A 22,737-nucleotide genomic window follows, 5' to 3' on the forward strand; every position below is an offset into this window, starting at 1 on the left:
CTTGCCATGGCAAGAGCAAGCAAAAGGCATAACGTGAGTGAATTCCTATTGCCTCTACTCCCACAGCCTCTCTAGAACACTAGGGCTTATAGAGGATCCAACCCAAGATTCAACTCACAGAATTTTCTCCCATACATACCAGGTAGATCAAAATTTTCTTTGGTCCCTATCAAGTGGCAACAATTTTAGTGCCCGTATTAAGAATAACATATAGTGAAATCAGAGTGATCAAGCTTTGCCCCAAAGTAGCCTGCCCTACTTTGCAGAAGTGGAGGTCTATGGGTATGGAATATTACATGTCAGACTTTATCCATATATTGTTTAGTTTCACTGAACTGTTTTTCCTCCTTTTTCATTCTTTGTTATAAAGAATGGATCTGTAAAAGGAGAATGGGGGAGAGATACAATGGAAAATGTAGGTGATGTTAAAATAAAAGATCAATAAAAACATATCCTTAAAAAAATATGCACAGTAATTAGCACTGTCACCTAACCATCTATCTCCCTGATCAACATAAATCGCTGATGCTTACTAGTTCTGAGTAGCTCTCAGGGGACAAAAGTATCATTAACTTTCATAAATAATAAACAGTATGAAGTCAAAAGAAAAAAAAACGGAAGAGGTGCTGAAATCTCTATTCTCCAATATTAAGATATGCTTCTTTTGGGTCTTCCTCATAGCGTACTCATTGTGATTCCCCCTGTGCTTTAACAATGAGTTAGGTTAAGAATGGAAAGTTAGCTTCCCAAAGCTGGCAAGCAGCAGGGAAGTTGTGAGACAAGAGACACATTATGTACAGCAAAACTGGAAAGTGTCCCACATTCTGATGAGAGACAGTGACTGACACATGAGGCACCTTCAGAGAATTCACTAGGATGTCACGGATGAACGATTTTCACTTCCAGAGCCTCACAGCTCAGTGCAAAAACATGATCACATAAAGACACCACCTTCTTGACAGAAGAATGTTAGCACATTGTTTCTAGGTGGCAAGTGAGACACAATTGGTATCCTGGAATGGAGCAAAATGATTGATGCAAATAAATAATTAACAAAGTGTACCATTACCTGAGAACAGAGAAGACTCTTGCCATCTTGCCAATTGCTCGAATTTTGTTTCGGATTATTTCTTTCCGTGCTGCTGCTGATCCTACTTTCAATGGAATAAAAAAAAAGGGGGGGCTCAAGTTTGGAGTGTCTTCACACACACCACAGTATTAGCCTGTTTCACACACATCTACATCTGTACCAAGGCCCCAGATGCCTGAGGCCACAGAGAAAACTTGCTGATCTTATATTGGGAAGATTCTCTCTCAACACTTGGCTCAATACCAATATAATGCTAAGTTCTGATTAACAATAAAAAACTTAATCCACAAACTTGCTTGCTTGCATACTACTGAGTGATTAGTAAAAAGGCCAATTAATAATTATTCACAAATGGGAAAGAAAATCCATCCCAATCCAAAGCATTTTGTCAAATTAGTGGCAAAGAAAGAATCAGCAATTATTCTGCAGAATTTACTGCTTCTTCCTCATAGAAGTCTACAACACACAAGCTGGAATTATTAAAGGCTCCCCATCACACCATGACAGCATTGAACCTTTTATTTACGTTGGTCTAAATAACCATGCTATGAAAATCATTCCAAAGAAGGGTCCTAACTGACTAGAGTATCTATATCAACCAAAGAGACTGCACTATCCCTCTGAGGTCTTAGAAAAAAGTGCAAACTTCTACATCTCTAAGTATTATGTGAAGTAAAGTACAAGAAAGACTGCAGTTGATGACATTTTGCTTCATCTCCCAAAAGCCCAGTGAGCTTCCTATTTCACAGTAGTCAAAAGAGATTATAAAGACTCCTTAGCTCCTCAGTTGGAAGAACCTCAAAAGTCATGCATTTCTATCCCAGCCTACACTATAATTGGCCTAGATCCAACAAAAGGAGTGAAGTGGTCCTTTCCTCTACTAGACTGTAAGCTCCTCGAGGGCAGCAATCCTGTCTTACCTAAACTCTACACATCCACCAGCAACAAGCACAATGCTCTGCACACAGTAGGCATTTAATAAATGTTTGCTCATGCATAGTAACCATAGGCACTCTGGCCTCAGGAGTATGGCTCCTGAAAGCTGTGCTTCATCTTTATTGGGGGAAAAAAAAAAAGAAAGAAAGAATGGCTTGGAAAGGTTTAAGAGGTAAAGCCAGTCGAGCTCTGTAGGCTTTTGAGAATTCTGAGTGACCTAGTCTTCTGTACTAGAATGCTTTGCTATAAAATTGAGTAGCCTACAAACACGTGTAAATTAAGATGACAACTAGACAAATGGAAACCATTTGAAGGTAACTGAAAAAGAAATTCAATTTCCAAGATGAAAACAAGAGACACAGTCTGTAGAGTACAGGTTCTACAACACAATTCTACTATGTTTATGAGGCTCCAGAGACCATATTATTATAACATTGAATGTGCTTCTTCTGCTACTATAACACAGGTTTTCCCCAAAACAAACAAAACCCCCCCACAAGTCTCATAACTAGAACTATATAAAATCAAGGCTAATGGGCATTTTATAGATATTAAAAAATCACTAATAATATTAGAATCACAGAATGTTAAAGGTGAAAGTAACCTTAGAGGTCTCAGATTTTACAGATAAGGAAATAGAGGCAGAGATTGTGTTTTGTCCAAGGTTACACTGTAAATCATTTTCTTTTCTACTGAACAGATAGTTCATGAGAAAAATGTAGAGAAAATAATTTTATAGTTAGACTTTGAGGAAGCTATACACAAGGTGAAATCATAAACCTTATTGTGCATTTTGGTAAAGTCAAATAAGAATGTAAACTGCAGCTAATTTTAATTTTAAAAATCACTGAAATAAAAATACTATACTTAACATCAGGATTTTGGAACAATCTATGAACACATCATGCACAATATTAAAAGTAAATATCCACAGTAAAATTATTTTAAGGAACAAGACAGTCGACTGAACACACCCTAATCATGCAGGCAGAAATACAAAGTATTACAAATAGGTAAAAGAATGAAATCTAAAGACGAGAGGAATGAAAAAGGGAGAAATATTTCCATGCACAGAAAGACAGACATCTTGGAATATGACTTCCAAAATAAAAAAAATTTTAATTTAGGTAAACTTAAACTAAATTTGCAGTGCCCAATGAGAATCATTCTAGGTAAGCATAACTCTCTAAACGTGTTAACTTAAAGGGAGGAAACAATTCATGAAGTCATATTTCAAAACAATGTAACTCTGTCTGGTCTGTACCTTTTTTATTGCCATATATGAGTCGTTCTTCAGATGGAGAGTCCAGAAAAAAGGAAGTGAATGATGGAGAAAAAGATGGTTGAGACAAATAAAAAGATAGATATTTAACTTGGCAGTGATACTGAAGAATGAATGTGGGAAGAAAGGGAAGGAAATGAAAGCCCTCACATTTGAAAAAGGTAGTACTGTAGAAACTAGTGAATAAAAGGGAGATGCCACTGGGAAAATTCTCAAGTAAAGAAGATAATTTTAAGGAGATAGGTTCAGAATATGACTCATAATAGTATCTGATGAAAATAGAAATAACTAACGAACAGGAGAAACACGTGGAAACACATAAGACTTCTAAAGACTGTGCCACAAACAATCGCACATGTCTATTCTGACACGGCTAAGAAACTGTGTCACCCAATGGAAGTGTGTTTTAAAAGGTAATGACACAAATGGGATATGAGCTCATGTGGTTCTGGAAGATCTCCAACACTTGCAAGATGGAATCCTAGTTCCATGTTGTGTGCAGAGAAGGTGCTTTTATTGGACCACACCTTAGCAATAAACCTTCCCTATTTTCAATAAAAGAAAAACAGAAAAGTATACCATACGAACATCTAAGGTACAATACTTCTTGAATCAGAATTATACTACTTCTATATAGACTAACAAACAACAATGTGTATGCTTTCTGCTCTCAATCTAATTGGGGAGCTTTTGGAAGTATCTTGTTGCAAAATAGTATCACACATGCAAAAAAAAAATTCTAAAGAATGGAAAAAGAGAGTATCAGCACTTCCTATATCCTATACCCTAATCCATATATTTATAATTATATAGAATTCTGAGCTGGAAAGGACTTTATAGATTGTTAAGCTAAATACCCTCATTTTACAGATGAGGAAATAAAGTTAAGTGACTTTCCTACTGTTCAAGAAAACATAAGTAGCAAACCAGGATTTGAGTCAAGTTCCTCTGACTCCAAATCTAATGCTCCTTTCATGACACTGATGCCTCCATAACATAACAAAGTTTTAAACATAGTAAAACTATACCTCCAATTTCCCATGTTATATTTTTTGCTTACTCTACTTTAGAAAAAGGTCCAAATACCAAGAGGACAAAGTATATACCTTTCTCTTTTCATGATAAAAATGTCACATCTTAAAAAGATGCTAAATGTATCAACTTCGCCTGATTTATGTATGTAAGCTGCATGTCTTTTTTGAAAAGACAGTACACTAAGGGAATCATCATTGCAAAATACAAACTTCATCGAACAGAATTAAAACAAACAATTTCTGTGACAAAGGACCTCATTTAACAACTTCACATATTCCTCCTGTATAACTCATCAAAATGATACTAAATTTGTAGTAGGGCTTTAAGAACTCCTTTCTTTCCTGAAGTTAGAGACTTGCCTTTCCCTGGCTTCTTCTCATTGCTTTCATCAATGTTACCGCCCCCTTATTGCTACTTAATTTCTTCCCTCTCTTGTTTTTCAACCTTGTTCCAATGCTAGGCAAACTTGCATTTAAGTTTATGGTGATACAGGATGAGTCAGTAGTTGTGAGAGGGAATGACAAATATCTCATCCTATTGGCACGCTTCACTTTACCTCAAATCTTAAACCACCATGGAAGGGTGAATAAGAGCAAGAAGGGAATCAGGAAGAAAGAGAAAAGGAAGAAACTGGGCACTAGGAAAGAGAAGTTGAAATATGGAGAAAAACTTGGAACGACAAGTAATCATTATTCCCCTCTAGCATTCTCTCATAGCCCCCAAGAGGCTCCCTGATCCTTACTCTGTTCCTAGAATCCCAGGCCACTTTTCCCCTCAATATTTACATCAGCCCTACCCCATAACCCTGTAACTTAGAGCTAGGTTTATTCACTTGTATTGCTTGGCAGGCAGAGACAGCCATCTGACTCCTGCTGAAGAGTCACTTCTGACATCCAAAGTTAGTGCCCTGAATATATTTTCCCATAGAAACATTGTTATAATTATGCTTTAAAAAGTCATTATAGGGGCAGCTAGGTGGCGCAGTGGATAGAGCACCAGCCCTGGAGTCAGGAAGACCTGAGTTCAAATCTGGTCTCAGACACTTAACACTCACTAGCTGTGTGACCCTGGGCAAGTCACTTAACCCCATTGCCTAGCAAAATACACACACACACACACACACACACACACACACAAAAAGTTATCATAACCAAGTTGTATTTCTCCCTGGAATGTAAGAATAGCAGTGATACAATAAAAAATTTCAAAACCATTCATATCAATAGGAAAAATACAAAAAAATTTAGAAGATGCCATGAAGACATTTTAGCAGATTTTATAATTTACTCATGATTAAAAGTCTAAAAAAAAATCAGGTAAAGGTGGCTTCTTTCTTAATATGGTATATACCATATCCAAAATTAAGTGCTGAAATTATACTCAAATGTAGAAACATTAGAATCATTCCCATTAAAAACAGGATCAAGACCAGAAAGGCCTCTGTTATAAATGCTATTTATAACCAGAAATGTTGGTTAAAAAACAAAACAAAACATCAAAACACAACTATTATAGATGAATAAAATAAAGGGTGTTCCAAAAGTCTTGCACCAAGACTTTTGGGAGGTTCTGTGTATAGCAAAGGAATTAAAAATAAAACTTTAAAAAAAAATAAATGACAACGAATGGATACTTTAATAATTCAAAGAAATAAAGCAAAAAATTACTAAAAATAATTCAAGGTAGAAAAAAATGAAATTTACTCCTATGTATTAGTACAACCATTAAAAGACAATGAAAAAAGAAATTCCATTTACAGCCACAATACCGAATATTAAGTACTTGGGTGTTTCCTTAACTTGGTATCTAAAAAAAGGAACTTATGAAACACTAATGGTAAAAAAAGAGTCAGCACAGCTTAGTGCATGGACGACAGCATCAGAAATAGGAAAACTTGGGTTTGAATCCCTCTTCTGACACAATTTTTTGGCTGTGGGATCCTGGGAAAGTTATATAACCTCTACATGCCCAAGACAACTAACTGTCTAGGACTATAAATCACAGCAGACTTGCTGAAATGCATTGGCACAAGGCCTCACTGGATTCTCCCTTCACCAATGCAATCACAGATCCAGACCAAAAACAAAAAGGGGACAATCAATGAAAGAGCTGAATAAATAGAAAAACACATTCTTGCCACTGTATGGGAAGATTATAAGTACTGCAAAGAACCACCATAAATCCTTCTGGAAAACAGGTTAAGGTATAAATGATGACTGTAAATGTTACTACTTCTTAACACATAAATTTAACATGATACCAATTTAAATCCCCATGGTATACACTTCACAGAATTTAACAAATTAAAAATGAAATTTATCTGGACAAACAAATGGGCAGAACAAAGAGCTACAGAACTAAAAACTCAAATCTGGTCCCCAAGCACACTGTCAATTGAGATAGATCAGAAAGGAATACGCCCTCCTAAAAAACCTACTTTGTATTTATTTCTCTTTACTTATATGCATGCATGTTATTTTTCTCCTCAATAGAATCCAGGCTCCTTGTGAGCAGGGGCATTTGATTTTTGTCTTTATATCCTCAGTATCCAGCACAGTTCAGGCATACTGTAGATGCCTACTAAATTCTTGCTGAATGGAATTAAAATTACATCAAACAAGGGTGCAGTGAACCCAGTGGATTTCAAAACATTTTTTTAAATTATTATAATTATCAAAAATGCATACCATTAAGACCTAAAAAACTGAACCATAGAAAATGTCTCAGAAATAGTTTAAAATGTTAAAAAGAATTAATATTTGATGGACTAGAAATAACAGAAAATATGAGAATACGTAACAAATGGAGTAAGGAAATAGGTTAAAATTATGGTGAAGAGAATAAACGATTCACATCATACAATGCCGAAAATTCTAAATAAGCTAAAGAGGTAATCTTAAAAACATTTAAAAAAAATAAATGCATCGAACTTAGCTTTGTAGGAGTGACAAATTTATCCCCATCAAATAGAGGGCATTAACCATGATGATGGCAATATTAAAACAAAATGAAATGAACAACTTTAGCACAGTGAAATGAAGACAAATATTCTTCAGGCAGGCAGGTACTCAAAGAGTAGTTATCTTTCCATATTTGAAAAAAAGGTAAAAAAAAAAGGGGAAATGTGCACGACAGGCACCAATGATAAAAGCATATTATCAAAAATGTATAAAAAACTAACTCAAATACATGAAAACCAGACAGATTTTCAATTAGATAAGTGGGTCAGTAGAAATAAACTGATAATCTACCCACTAATAAAAACAGATAATTTTTAAAATAATTCATACTTTTCTAAGAAATACATAAAAATTATAAAACTAATATTGATGAAACTATGACTAAGCATTACTGATGATACTGCAAATTGGTCCAATTATTCTGGAAAGCGATCTGAAAACGTAACAAGAGCTACAACTATGCTCATACTCTGTTCCTATTTACCTCTCTGGGAGTTTCTCCTTATGAAGTTAAAAAAAAAATCCACCACCTATCTGTGTAAACATATTCATAGCATACAAATTTTAAGAATGAAAAAAACTGGAAATAACCCAAATACTCAATGCCAGGGGAATGGCTAATCAAAAACTATAGCCCATGACACGATGGAATATTAAGTGTCTATTAAAAAGGCCAAGTATGGGGGCAGCGAGGTGGCGCAGTGAATAGAGCACCAGCCATGGAGTGAGGAGGACCCGAGTTCAAATGTGGCCTCAGACTCTTACTAGCTGGGCAAGTCACTTAACCCTAATTGCCTCACGGGGGAAAAAAAAAAGCCAGGTATGTGAATTCTATTAATAAATGCATCTGTTTACGAAATATTACTTTACTACTTCAAGGAATTATGGTTTCTTCAGTGTGGTTACTCTCTCTACTGAGTGACTGAAACACCACCTTTTTGTGGGTATTCTTCAAGCATTTCTGTGGCAAAAAAAAAAAAATCTATCAATCTGCATCAAACCTGGCAAAGATGCTCTCCAAACTGAGACAGTAAAGTCTTTAAGGAAGTTTTATATATCTATACATATATCTCTATATGTGTGTATATGTATATATAAAATATATGCAAATGTTCAAAACTTTTCCAGTTATGTAAAAACCATAAAAAACTTGCATTCTACTGGGATAAAGATCAAAAGGGATATGAAATTAAAATAACTTAATATTTATATTTAATTTACAGATTTTAAATAAAATGTTGATTTTTAAAAATAAAACAAAATTAAGTAGTTAGTATGATTAGTCACCTGGATTTAAACAGGTGTTTATAGGCAAATCTGGGACTTTAGTCACCATTATTATAATTATTGTTATTAAAAATGCATTGTTTCTAGGGAAAATGTGTTTAGAGTCAAACTACCAAACTAAAAGTGAGCTTCTGGAATGTAATGAATGTCTACATTGAAAGCTGTTTATGCTGGCTTTTAGAAGAAGCAGGGAAGAGGTAGGATTTTGATGTGTTAAAAGCACTACACACTGGAGAAAGTAGGAAGCATATTATCCTTCCACTCCTTTGGCTTCCTTCTTTCTAGAGTCCTCCCAGACATCAACCTTTCCAACTACCCTTCCTTTTACAACCCTTATTCTTCCAAATCTCATCACCTTTACCATATCTCCCTAAAATATAAGCTAAAACACTTTAAATTCACAAAAAACAAAAAACCCCCCAACCCTTTGGTTCTGTCTTTCTAGGAGCACAAATTCTCTGAGGACAATGACTATTTTTCCAACAAATTTTTTTGTAGAACTTGGGTCCTGAAACAATAGTGTAACAAAAATAGTAAAAATAATGTTCATACCGTCAAACTGATCTTCACCTTCAGTCATTAGTTCGTCATCAGAGCAAATACTCAGAACATTTACCAACATCTCTGTCACTATAAAAAAGAACAAATTACATATTATAGCTGATTTACACATATTATAGCAAACATTCACATGTAGTAAATTAATTTTCCAAGTAAGGTGATTCTACTGTTTTCTAATTATCCAAACAAATGCTTTTTGGATATATTAATTACTTCTTCAAATTTCAAAAGTGTCCATTAAACAAATATATTTCTGTTATAGTGATTATAGAATTTAAAAGAAATGAACCATAGAGCAGTGGACAGAGTACTAGATTTAAGAATCACAGGGCCTGAGTTCAAATCCCAATCCTGCCATTTATTATATGTGCGGCCTGAAGCAAGTCCCATAACCTCTCAGCCTCAGTCATCTAATCTAAAAAGTGAATAGGTTGGACTAGAACTGTGGATCTCAACTCCATATGGGACAGTTTAAGAAGTGCTGAAGGGGTTGTGAGTGGAAAAGGTTTAAGAAGCCTTGGACTAGATGACCTCTAAAAACCCTTCTAGCCCTAGACCTATCAACCAGTCAACAAAAACAATTTATTAAGTGCCTAACTATGTGCTATGTACTGGAAATAAAGACAAAAAAGAAATAAAAACGTATACATTAAAAAAACTTGGGGCAGCTAGGTGGTGCAATGGATAGAGCACTGGCCCTGAAGTCAGGAGGACCTGAGTTCAAATCTGGCCTCAGACCAAACACTTGACACTTACTAGCTGTGTGACCCGAGGTAAGTCACTTAACTCCTATTACCTTAAAAAAATTTTTTTTTAAAAAATTCAAGGTAATTTTGAGAAGGAAGGTATTTAACAGCTAGTGAGCTGGGGGGAATCAGGAAGGTCTCATGTAGAAGGGAGTGCCTGACGTGAATCATGAATGACAATAAGGGATTCTGAGGGGCAAAGGTGAGGAGTAAGTGCATTTGAAGTCTGTGAAACAGCTAGAGCAAAGGCACAGAGATAAGGGATTCAGTGGTGTAAGGAACAGTAAAAAGTCCACACTGGTTGAACCATCAAATATGAGAAGAAGAGAAATATTTTTAAGTTTGGAAAAGCAGGTCGAGGCCAAGTTGCAAAGGGCTTTAAATGGCAAATAGAAGAGTTTATATTTGCTGGAGTTTACAGAGTATGGAAATGATATTATTAAACCTACGCCTTAGGAAAACAACATTGCCGGCTATAAGTAGGATAGATTGGGGGGGTAGGGGCAGGGAGGCAGTAAGACCAACCAGGAAGCTATTACTGCAAATGTCCAGGTGAGAGCTTATAAAGGATGGTGGCTGTAGGAAGAAAGAGGTCAGATATAAGGTAGAAAGGAATGGATAAGTAGAATGAGGGAAGATGAGGAATTAATTAAGGCTAACACCAAAGTTGCAAATCTAGAAGACTTGGACCCTATAATCTGAGAGGATCTAAAACTAACTCATGAATACAAATGAAGTAGTTTAGCATTTGGGAGAAAGAGAAGAGGGAAATGCATGACATAAAGAGAAGAAACATTAGTAGTGGATCTTGACAAATATCAGGAAGGGTTTCAAAGATGGAGAAAAAACAATGAAGAATAACAGAGTTTGGAAAAGTTTGGTGTCCCATACAGAACCAATTCTCAAGTTCTTATGAAAAAATCCTACAAAAATCCCCATGGAAAAGTGAACACATGGGAGGTGACTGCATAAAGCACTTAGCAAACCTTACTGCATATATGTCAGCTGATACTACTGTAAACACAAAGCTTTTGGTGCTTACTGCACAACAGATCCTACACCAATGGGGCCTCACAACCACCAGAAATCAGGAAGGTCTTCTGTGAGGCCCCTCAAGACCCAATCACTAGTTATTTATCCACTCAAATGCCCCAACACCATGTCCCTTCAGGACTCTCTTGAGTGACAGCCCCCAAAGGAAATGTTGCTTCCCCAGTCAAATATACTTTTTTCAAATCTTACCTCAGACACATATTAGTTAAATGACTTGACGAGGGGCCACTGGTCAAGTCATTTGAACCCTCTTTCCATGCTTTGGTTTTTTTATCTGCAAAAGAGGGGTTGAATTTGATGACCTTTAAGGTCTGTACCTTCTAGCTTTAGATCTATAATTCTATGAAACGCACACTCCTATTTTCTTGCCCTCATCATAACCTGGATCTCCCCAGAAGATACTGAATCCCTGCCCACATTCTTACCAGAATACTAGTGCTCTCCTCTCATGTCCTTAAACACAACGGCCAGAAGCAACAGGCAAAACTGCTCCTCACTATCACTTCCAGATAACTTTTAGACATTATCACTTAGTAACCCTCTTCTCCTTCGAGGTTCACAAAATTTATCTTCATCACTCTATTCAGATCCTAGATCATTCTTAAATCTTTTCTTAAGGAGTTTAAGCATCTGGCACCCTAACCCTGCCCTCATACTTGCGGACTTCAATAAATACATGGATTTCCCTTCAAACACAAGTTTATCAACTTCCTCAGTACTCCCCATCCCAAAACTTCACTCTACTTCAGCCACACAGGGATGAGGATACCTGTATCCCCACCATCACCCAAAACTGTTCTACCGCCATAATCTAGAACTTTGAAGTTCCTCTGATGACCTATCCTTTCAACTTGTCCTCTGCCTAAACACTAAGCCTATTATGCTTCTTCATTGAAAACTCAAGTCATTTCACCCCATCCAATCTTATCCCTCCCTGTTTTCCCAATCCATCTCTCCCCTCTAGCCTTACAGACAACCAACCAGTTTAACAACACACTGTTCTTGACCCTTGTCCTATCACCACCCATGCCTTGCCAAACCCCAACTCTGGATTACTCTCATTATTTACCTTCTGTTTCCACTTGACTGCTGCTGGAGCAATGAGGGTGCTGACTAGATCCACTACAAAATTATGTTAACAAATATCAACTGGGCCTTCACTACTACTCAGTAATCCTTTTATTATTCTCTGAATGACTACTGTATTTCCCACAGTGACTAATCCCCCAGACACCAATCCTCCCATCTCACTCTCATTAGAGGATCTCCTTTCTTACCACATTGAGAAAAAGAAAGGCCATCCATTGTAAGCTCAGTCACACCTTATTTTACATCTTAAAATCTCTCTACATTCTTCACTATTTTACATTTTCACATCTTCTATACTCTGAAAAAGACTAGTTCCTTTTCCTTCCCAAGGCCAAGCCCTTTACTTTTACGTAACCCTTAATTTCTATCCCACATCAGATGTACCCTGAAGCGTTAGAATCACAATTTTAGGGAAAATCATCTAGTCCAGTTCCCTCACTTTATATATGAAGAAACTGAGGTCTGGAAAAGTTAAGTGACTCACCAAGGTGACAGAAGGAAGGTGGCAGTCTGAACTTTAATGAGGTATTCCATCAGCAGATCCAATGCTGTATACACTATACTACAATGCCATATGGTAGAGTAGGAAATTAAAAGGCTTTTCTCTTTTCATGGACACCAGGGGAAAACTCTAATTAAATGAATAGCTAACCTCTTTTACTGGTCATCCATCTCCTTAACGATGTCTTTTATGCCACTTCTTAAGGATATCAATGACAATACGATACAACCCACTAGGTGCTTTTCCATTACTCTCTGAGCCACCTACAATCTTGATTCTTCTGAAATCAATGTTCCAAGATTTCCAGCCATATGTCATCACCAGCAAAACACTGGTGTTTCAAAAAAATAGGCTTATGTGGCTAAGAAAAACCCAAATGTAATACTGCTCGCATTATTCCCCCAATTCAAATGGGGCCAACTCATGGGACCACCTGCATTGCTTATCCAAGGTGTCTAAATCAATGTGCTGCCCACTGAAATGTTATGTCAATTTGTAAACTGTATACATTATTCATCCACTTAATGTTTCCTGTGTGGGTTTCTAGGTCAATTTCTTTGCATTGACTATCACTCAATGCAATCATCAAAATGTCACAAACAAAAAGAGCAGAGAGAGAAATCTTACTGTCCATTTTGGGTGGAAGATGGAATCTTAGCAACACTGGAAAATACTTTTGGCAAGCATTTATTTATTTTGCTAAACATTTCCCAATTACATTTTAATCTAGTTTAGGCCCCAGGAGTTTGACACCTCTGACCTATGAGACTTCTGGCAAGAGAATGGAATAATCTGCAGCAACTAAGCACAGATCCCCTGCACCACCTCAAAAAGATGACAAATGCACCAAATAAATTTTTTTTAAAATGTTTAGGGGCAACTAGGTGGCGTAGTGGATAGAGCACCTGCCCCGAAGTCAGGAAGACCTGAGCTCAAATCTGGCCTCAGACCAAACGCTTAACACTTACTAGCTGTGTGACCCTGGGCAAGTCACTTCACCCCAACTCCCCAAATAAATAAATAAATAATGAAATTTAGGGGGGAAAAAATGAAGTGTAGCAGAGCCTAAAGAACCATTCACAGAATAATGCATAAAATACATAAGATTAGAAAGAAAAGCAGTAACAATGAAATAGTCATTAAAATTTTTTTTTAAATAAGTTCACAGACCCTAGATTAAGAACCCCTAAATTAGATGATTTCTAAGGCTATTATTTCTAGTTCAAAAATTCTAATTCCATGAAGATCTGGTAATAAGAAGGAAGCTAGTTAATAAATAGCTGTTGCTATCAATACTTCCTGTCTTGTCCTTCAAGCAGTTAGAATTTAAATTAGGCTAGGAGGGCATATTAGACAAAAGTATGAAGGGAATTAGTAGCATTTTCTTCTCCTTATATATAAATATCAAAATATGATACAAAAGTAAAATGGCTCAACCATCCCATTAGGTAGTTTTGCTTAACTTTTTTGGGGGGCCAGAGGTAGGGAGTATGTGGAGGATTTGGGGAAATTGTGTTGTTTCCAAAAAAAAAAAAAAGGATGTCACTTAAAAAAAATGGCTTAGTTGTAATATAACCTAGAGATGGGGAAATAAACTAAATAAACCAAAGCCTCTATGAGATGCCCTTTGGCTCTATGAGTCTATAACTGAGCTATTCTGCTAGTCCAAAGAAAGACAATTGTAAGTGTAATATAGCCCTTGCACCTCAAGCCCTTAACTGGTCATCTCCTGAAATACTATAGTAACTCTATCTCCACATTAGCTTAATGTTGGACTTAGAACTATCAAAGACTGAAGTGCAGTCTGCTGACAACCTGTTAAATATTCAATTTTGCATACTGGCTATGTCTTTTGGTACCAAAGCAGCCTTGGCAGAAGCAGTACATACTGTACAGAAAGGAACACTGCGTAACATGAAAGAGGTGAGAAAAAAACAGAGGGGAAACTAGAACACAATGTTTTACTACCACCCCTTTTCTCTCATACTATTGTATTACACATTCAAGGAAACCGAGGCACTTTCTGTATAACCCTATTCCACTAGAGAAAATGAAGACAATGAAAAATAAAGTAGTCCTAAATATTCTAAAGGACACCATATAAAAATTTTACAATATCATTTATGCTCCTTTCAAAATTCCATTGTTTGTAGAAAGCACACACAAATTAGGAAATCAGAAAATAGTTTAAATTCCATATTAATTTTAATGTATGAGATGTGAAGACTGGTAGAAGCTGAGGTTGTATGTACAGAACTGCTAAAATGACTAATGTTTAAAAATCCTGAGTCTGGCATCCCAGAAAATAAAATTTATACAAAAGGGTCTCTTCCAAAGCAAAGCCATCACACCTCTCATAAGATTCACATAAGATTTAAGCTAAACAAAAAAGAAAGAATACCCAACAGCTGTAGACAACACTGTGCTATTTTTAAGTCTTCTCCCAGCCCCCCAGATATCCTCACATGGGGGCTGTAAACAGCTAACTAAAATATCTTTGAGGCTCTCCTATCCACACACCCACTGACATAAGAAGAGCTGTTGTACCCATGGTGAAACTATACTGCATGTTCCTTTAGGCAAGTATCAGTGTACCAAAGTAAACGAGTAAGAGAAGAAGTAAAATTGCTTATTATATAAATCATACCTTTTTCTCCAACAAATGGTAGTGACCATGTGAAGACATCCATAAAATTAGGTAACCAGTAAGGGTGTGGAGAGCAGTTAAACTGTCGAATATTCATCACATTATTTTCGTATTTTAATACAGCAGCTGCAAGATAAGTTTAAATGTCAATGTAAGACTGTTTTAGCACAAAATGTAACACATAAAAGTGGGAAAATACATATTTTTTGGATTGTAAGGGAAGGTAGGACACTGATTTTTAGACGTGACATACTTTTAGAAAGGGAAAAATGGTCAACCATATCTTCATTCAGGACTATTGGCAAAATGCCTAGTTTCTTTTAAAAATCTTTTTTTTTTCTTGAGATAATCCAATGGTGAACACAAAAGGGTAAAGGATGCAGGGAAGGGTCGAAGTTTCATAAAGATTTCTTCAGCTGTAACTAATAGCAGGTAATTTGAAAAAAGTGGCCAAGCTATACTTAAAACTAAAAACACAAATAATTAATCATTCAATTTTAAAATGTGAGTATTTCATTTAAGGTGAGGGAATTGGGGTGGGGGAGGGAGCGGTAAAATCACTGGGAAAAAAAGTGTTTTGCTTTTGGGTGGGAGGAGTCTTGTAAAATACAAAAAAAAAAAAATCTGAACCCTTGGAAACTTGATCCCAACATACCTTTCCAGACTTATCTCAAATGGTTCTCCTGGACACACTCCAAACTCCAACCAAACTAGTCTACTTAGCATTCTCTGAATATGTGCTATACATTCTTATCCCCAAATTTTTGTTCGAAGTCATTTCTTGCACCTTGAATACCTAACTAATCTCCTCTTACCTGTCTTTGAAGGCCCAGGTCAAATGCCCCCTCTTCCATGAAATCTTCCCCCAACATAAAGTGATCTTTCCCTTATTTGAACCCTGGAAAGATTCTGTACCTGTCTCCTATGCACTGCCTACTCTTTATTAGTTAATTGAATATGTCCTATTTCCTCTACTAGACCGCAGGCACTGTGAAGGCACAGACGATGCCCCGTATCGTCACAGTATCTCTCTTAGCAATCAACATTGCCTTGCACAGAGAAGGCACTCAATAAAAGGTTACTTACTTTCAATTTTTTATTTCATGATTTTTGAATCATTAATGAGAACAATATCTTAAAAACACAACTAACTAGAAAATCCCCACCATTGGCTTTTTGTTAATGTATTCTTTGACCAAGCCCTGGCCTCAAGAGCCAGAAGAGCTGATTTCTAGTCCAGATTCTGTCATTTTGAAGTTACACGCACTTAAGAAAGTCAACAAACCTATGTGTCCCACCCTTCCTGTCCTATTTCATCCTCTATAAAATAGGGGTACCTGTTATGTGCCTACCTCACATGGTTCTTGTGAAGACCAAATAAAGTCATGTAAAAGAGCCTTAGAAACTATAAAGCATTATGGAAATGTAAAATGGCATGATTATTATTGGTTACATAGTCTTTATTCACTCAATACTACAGAACCTTTTCATGGAAGTACTGACATGTAGGCGTTCAAAAGGCTAATAACTCTTAAGATATGTATTATACGGTTATAAATAATGCTACATATTTTAACATATGAAAACAAATTAAAATTTAACCTTGAGCATTCTAAACTAATCTCTATGTTTTAGTCTTGGTTTTTAAAAAATATAACATTTAGAAATGCATCTGGAAAGTTTGCATGATGAAGCAGAATGTCTTAAATATACCCAAACTACACAGGAACATAAAACACCCAACATGATTCCTACACATACCCCAAACAAAAAGAAATTTGATTTTGACAGACAGGTACAATGGTCTGGGTTTCTTTTACAAGCACTAAAAATCATTTAATCTATTCAAGGGTTAAGATTTGACAGGTGAAAGCAAGCAAAACAAATCTCTGCTGAGCACCAAATACCAGCTCCTGTAATACTGTCTGAGGGAATCATACTTGGGGACATCTATCACTGGCACAGGATGAATGTAGCACTCTGCCCAGTTTTCAAGAACAGAATCAGAGTCTGGATTTGTTTCTTCTTTAAACAGAGCCCTTTATTTCTTATTTATCATTATAAAATAGCTTTAAGATTTGTAAATTGGAACACAAATGCACAATCTTTACAAGCAACCAATGGCATTAACTTCTAGATACTAGCATCTCTGGCAGCAACTTTAAGAGTGGCTAGTGAAAGTTTCCTGGGAGTACCTAATATCAAATTTACTATCGAAGGCCCTCATATCTGGTCTCATGGAAAAGCTCATCATGTATTATCACATTCCTTTACTGGCCAATTTCTAAGAAATCTTACATATGCTGAACATACAGAAAAGCCTATATTTGGCATTGACCTCATTGTCACTTTTAACATCCACATACAAAAAAAAAGAAAAATCTTCCTCTTGGCACATCCACTCCAGTCTGACACTAGACTCAATGGCATAATCTATTAAATTCCAGACATACTGAGAGAGAACAGGAGCTGGCCTCTTAATGTCCTTATTCTGAAAATGTGAACTACGTGAACATGCTGGATCTCTTTTTCAGTGTCCTCGGCACACACTGAACTATATTAAGATACTCTGTCATTATACGCCATTAGGCTTACATGCTCAACTTTCCACAAAACCTAAGCATTGCAGATGGGCAAAAATTCAGGAGGGGGAGCAACTGTGACAATGGAATCAGACAAAGAAGGAGAGTGAAGAAATAAAAGAAAGTGGGAGAAAAAACAGTAGGAAGAGAAAAAAAAAGGCAGATTGTTAGGGAAATGTTTGCCAGTAAGACACCAGAGTGGATTAAAAATGTGATAATACATCACTATCCCATGGCATTTTATAGTGGGAATCCTGGAAATGAAGCCCAGCAAAAGGAAAAAAGACCTACATCAGACAATGTTAAACTAGATGAATGGTAGCTAAATAATGAGCCGATGTAAATTAAACAGACTGAAATGAAAAAATCCAAGGAGCAGCAACTTGATGGAAACACTAAAATTCTTTGAACCAAAATGTAAGACACGATTCAAAAGGGAATTCTAGAAAATCTTAGTCTGGCTTGTGCTCAACGTACTTAATTCACAGGGTCCAAAGTGTTTTTGGGTGTTTAGTTCTGGAACAGATTTTACATATGATTCACATTTTTCATTCTTTGCTCCTGTTTACTTCCCCCCTTATATCCTGTAGCAGTTTATGAAATTTCAGTAATAGATGATTATTTCAGACAGTACCTTTTCTTTATTTTATTTTTTAAAAAATAAGCCATTTAAAATTCTATGTTGTTTAACAATTTTTTATCAATAACATCTTACCTTTATTATTGTAGACATCTAAGTAATTAGGTGCCGAAAAAATTGTTATTAATGAAGGGAACCCTGTAGTTTGACTTTTTCTGTACATTCTATAGCTGCAAAACAAATAGCTTAATATGCATCGTAAAGCATCAATCATGGTTACTAAGTTTGATTTTGTATTTAAGGTGTTAATTTCGTTAATGGAAACACAATTCTTACCCTGCATCTTGAGCTTCATGAGCTCTAATAATCGATAACAAATTATTGTTTTGCAAAAATTCACACACTGCTGGATAGCTGTGAAGAGAAAAGAACTGTAAGTAAAGCAACACTTTGCTTTTTGAAGAGTATGGCATTTTAATGTCTAAAATGTGATGTATTCCTGGGTTTTTCCCCTTACTTATAAAAATAAGAGCATCCTCGAACTGTATTGTGACTAAAGTGTTCCTGTGATTTTTCATTTCCAAAGTCTTCTGAAGGATCAGACCATAGCAAGTCACACATTGGTCCAAAGGCAGGAGGTTCTTTAAATCTATCTAACTGTGGAAGAAAGAAAAAAAGAAAGAAAGAAAGAAGAAAAGAGAAAGAAAGAACTCATCAAATGGTGAGGAGAGAATGGTCATGGGCAAGTTTTACCCACCCTGAATGCTATGTATTAACAAATACATTTTTACCGTTAACAAATCTAAGCTATGAAAATAAGTTTGAAGATTTTTTTTTTAAAAAGAAAACAGAGGAAACTATAACTAAGAAGGCCTGCTTTCCCCAATCAACCTTGGAACTAAAGAAGATTAATACTTACTCTCCTAATATCATCCAGTGTGTGTATTTCTGGTGAAAGTCCACCGTGAACACAAAGAAACTGTTGGTTTAAAAGTGCAGCAAGAGGCAGGCTATCAAAAGCTTCCATACAAGCTTCATAGACTCTTTCTGAATACTTAATTTTACCTTCAGAAGAGATAGAGAAATAAGTAGAGAATTAAATTACTACCTAAGCATTTTAAAGGCATAATATGCAAAGTGAGAAATAAAATTAGACAAATGTCTTTCTCTAAATTAAGCAACAAATGTTAGCAAAAAGTCATAGATTGCATTCAGACAAAATATTTTATCTTAACATTACAAAGCCAAGATAAGGCAAAACTGCAAATGGCTCAACACTTCACTTTTTTTCAACCTACTCAAAGAGTTTAAACACATACATGAAGGCAACATAATTTCAGTATTTTTAAAAATCCTGTTCTATGGGTCTTTGGCCACTACGTTGTCAGAAGCAAGACAGATGATTTAAACTGAATTTCAACAAACTGAAGGAGCAATAAAATTTTCAAATAGGTAGTTTGATTAAAAATAATCATCATCTTTATAGTTTGCAGAGGCATGGAAGGGTTTGCTTCCATCTTTCCACTGAAGCATCCCTGAAAAGGGAAGTCAATTAGAAAGAGAAAAGCTATAGTATGACAGAAAGAATCCTCTCAAAGAATCCTCTCACTTTCAAGGAGGTATTATATAGAACCTATAGCTTCATCCTACCTCCAAGATACTGGATATGTTATTTGTTTTGGGGGCTGCACTAGGAGATCACATTTCATTTCTAGGGTCAAGAAGGAGAAATGTGAAAGATAACGTAGCACATTAGTTATCTGGGAAGAAAAAGACTTTTTTCTCTCTAGTTTTTCTTTTTCAAAGACTTTAACATTTACTGTGAATTAGTAAGAAGCTATGAAAAAGAACATAAACATGTGTAAGGTCTGAGAAAACTTAGGCCAGGGCTAAAAAATAAAAACTAGAAACATCAACTCTGAATTCTAGTACAGCTCTTAAGGGACATGATACCCCAGTAGCCAGACTGGCTCTACTGTGGGAAGCTTGGGTTCATGTTCTGCCTCTGAAACACTCTTCCCATGCTGACCAACAGGATACTTTACCTCTTAGTGAACCAGAGACTTCTCTAAGCTACAGATATTCATCTGAAGAGGGAATTTCCACACCAAAACTTCCCTATGCTGAGGAAACTAAACTCAGTTCGACAAGCATTATAAAAGTGACTATTATGTCAGGCACTGTCCTAGGGACTGGAAATACAAAGAATAAACAGTCCCTGACCTCAAGGAACTTACTCTACTGAGAAGAAACGATATGTACCCAGACAAGAAAGTCTAGACCTGAAGGAAAAAAACAACTGTTCCTCCTTAGAGAAGTGCTTATAACCATTAGATGTATTATTACTGGAAGTGTGGGAAGAAATAGGGAAAACTTTATAGACTAGTAGACTTAAAACTACGTAGAAGGCTAACCCTCTATAGGATGGGCAATGGGTTTACACTTCCTGAGACAGTCAACAGAACTATGGGGGAGGAATGTGAGGATTCCACCAAAAATTTGCTTGAGTTTATTCTTTTGGACTGTGCTTTGTTCTTCTTTTTTCTCAAAAACAGTTTTAACATTATTCCTAAGCACATGAATTTTTAAAAAATTTAATACAGAATTTTTGAAGCAAAATCCACTAAACCCTTTAGAACTCTTTAGAATCTTCAAGTTGAACACCTTTGGACACATCAATTCTGCAAAGTAAAAGTCTTCAGAACTACCATCACCCGAGTAATTTACTGAGGAGAAACGAGATACCAGTCTTCTGGCAGTACTCACATTCCTGCTTAAAGGTGAAATATTCAGTAAGGTGTCTGCATTCATGGTTGCCTCTCAAAAGAAATAATGTGCTTGGGTAGAGAATCTTCAGGACCCATAAATACAAGACACACTGTAAAAAAAAAGTTTCCATTTAGGATTTTTGTACAATATTTCCTAATGCAATTACTCAGTCAAAGGAACTTTACCATGCTTTGCCTGTTTTACTCTTACTCATTATCTAGTGATTAGGTCTAGAAATGGCTACAATTCGTTCATTGTTCAAATGAGTGTGCCTGCTGTCTCCTCTTTTGGAATGAATGTAAGCTAATACAGGGAAGGAATCATGTCTTGTATATATTCTCTACCCAGAACAGTACCTTGAATAAGGTGGGCATTTATTATCTAAAATTAACTTTAAAAAAGTTATTTCTTTTAAAAAGTATTTTTAAATAACTTGACTGCATATAGGAAAAATATTTTTCTATGGCATGTGTGAGTATGCCATCTGATTTATACAAGCAGATTTTATTAAACACAACTGGCTGGAAAAAAGCAGCGTTTATTCATTCACTACTTCGTTTTAGAAAAATAATCACAACTTATAAAATCACATGCAAGGAAAAAACAACAAACCTCATTTTAAGAGCCTGAATCACCTCAAAAATGTGTAAAGATGCTCACACATTTTGTTCACATAAAGAAAAAAAGGTGTAATTTTAAAACGGTAGAGAACGCCAAAAGGCCATCTATGCTATGAAGAATGTTTGTTTTGGTTCCTTGCTATGTAACTTTTATAACAACATGTAGGCAAGGGTCAGCTTTGAAACCCTCTAACGAAAAGCATACAAACATACATATAAAAACACCTAATTACCTCACCAAGCTTCCTGAAGTAAATACATTTCACCACTTTCTCTCTGTGGATGTGGATATGTCTGGGGGGGGGGGGGCGGGCAGGAGGGTCCCTGTTTTTTGAAGATGAACTACTTTTTATTTCTCTGAAGCACTAAGATTATTCAGGGCTAAAAGGGAAAAGAAGTAACAAAGTCCTGGATTAAAAGAGGCCGGGCGAGGTAGGATGGATTCCAGTGCTGCCAGCTGTGTTTTGGGAAACCTAGTAATCTCTAGGGTGAGGCAACCAGATTGAAAACCTACCAGATAAAAGTTCTGAAAACTATTAGCAGGTCAAAACCTACTATCTAGGCTTAGATTCTTAAAATCTAGCCAATGCTCAGATTCTCAGAAACTAGCCAATACTTCAGACTCCTAGGTTCCTCAAGAGTCTGGCAATATGGAGGATCTTTAATAAACCTTGTCTCTGGCTGAAAAAACAAAAACAAAAAACAAAAAAAACTCCTACTATCTAGGGATTTCTCCTTGAATTTATGCTTGCTACACTTTTTGAAATGAATTAACATAATATAAAATCAGATGCATCAAGGAAACCTTAAGTAAGGGGCACCTAGGTAGTGCAGTGGATAGAGCACTGGCCCTGAAGTCAGGAGAACCTGAGTTCAAATCCGGCCTCTGACCAAACATTTGACACTTACCAGTGGTGTGACCCTGGGCAAGTCACTTAACCCCAACTGCCTTAAAAAAAAAAAAAGGAAGGAAACCTTAACTGTTTCAGGGAATGGTC

General features: G+C 36.1%; 1 protein-coding gene across 3 annotated transcripts in view; it reads right to left on the minus strand.

The window, feature by feature from the left end:
- The window catches only part of PPP3CB (protein phosphatase 3 catalytic subunit beta), a 44,934-nt gene that overhangs the window by 10,020 nt on the left and 12,177 nt on the right, over window positions 1-22,737 (minus strand). For all 3 annotated transcript variants that reach the window (XM_021006082.2, XM_021006083.2, XM_021006084.2), the window contains 8 exons: window positions 21,117-21,228; window positions 19,270-19,415; window positions 18,868-19,007; window positions 18,687-18,764; window positions 18,486-18,580; window positions 15,189-15,314; window positions 9,143-9,220; window positions 1,070-1,151 (listed from right to left, as the gene is read on the minus strand). In XM_021006082.2, the coding sequence (XP_020861741.1) occupies window positions 1,070-1,151; window positions 9,143-9,220; window positions 15,189-15,314; window positions 18,486-18,580; window positions 18,687-18,764; window positions 18,868-19,007; window positions 19,270-19,415; window positions 21,117-21,228 (857 nt within the window). The remainder of the gene's footprint in view (window positions 1-1,069; window positions 1,152-9,142; window positions 9,221-15,188; window positions 15,315-18,485; window positions 18,581-18,686; window positions 18,765-18,867; window positions 19,008-19,269; window positions 19,416-21,116; window positions 21,229-22,737) is intronic.

The sequence above is a fragment of the Phascolarctos cinereus genome, unplaced genomic scaffold (assembly GCF_003287225.1).
Source record: "Phascolarctos cinereus isolate Bilbo 61053 unplaced genomic scaffold, phaCin_HiC Scaffold_3;HRSCAF=262, whole genome shotgun sequence".
Taxonomy (NCBI): Eukaryota; Metazoa; Chordata; class Mammalia; order Diprotodontia; family Phascolarctidae; genus Phascolarctos; species Phascolarctos cinereus.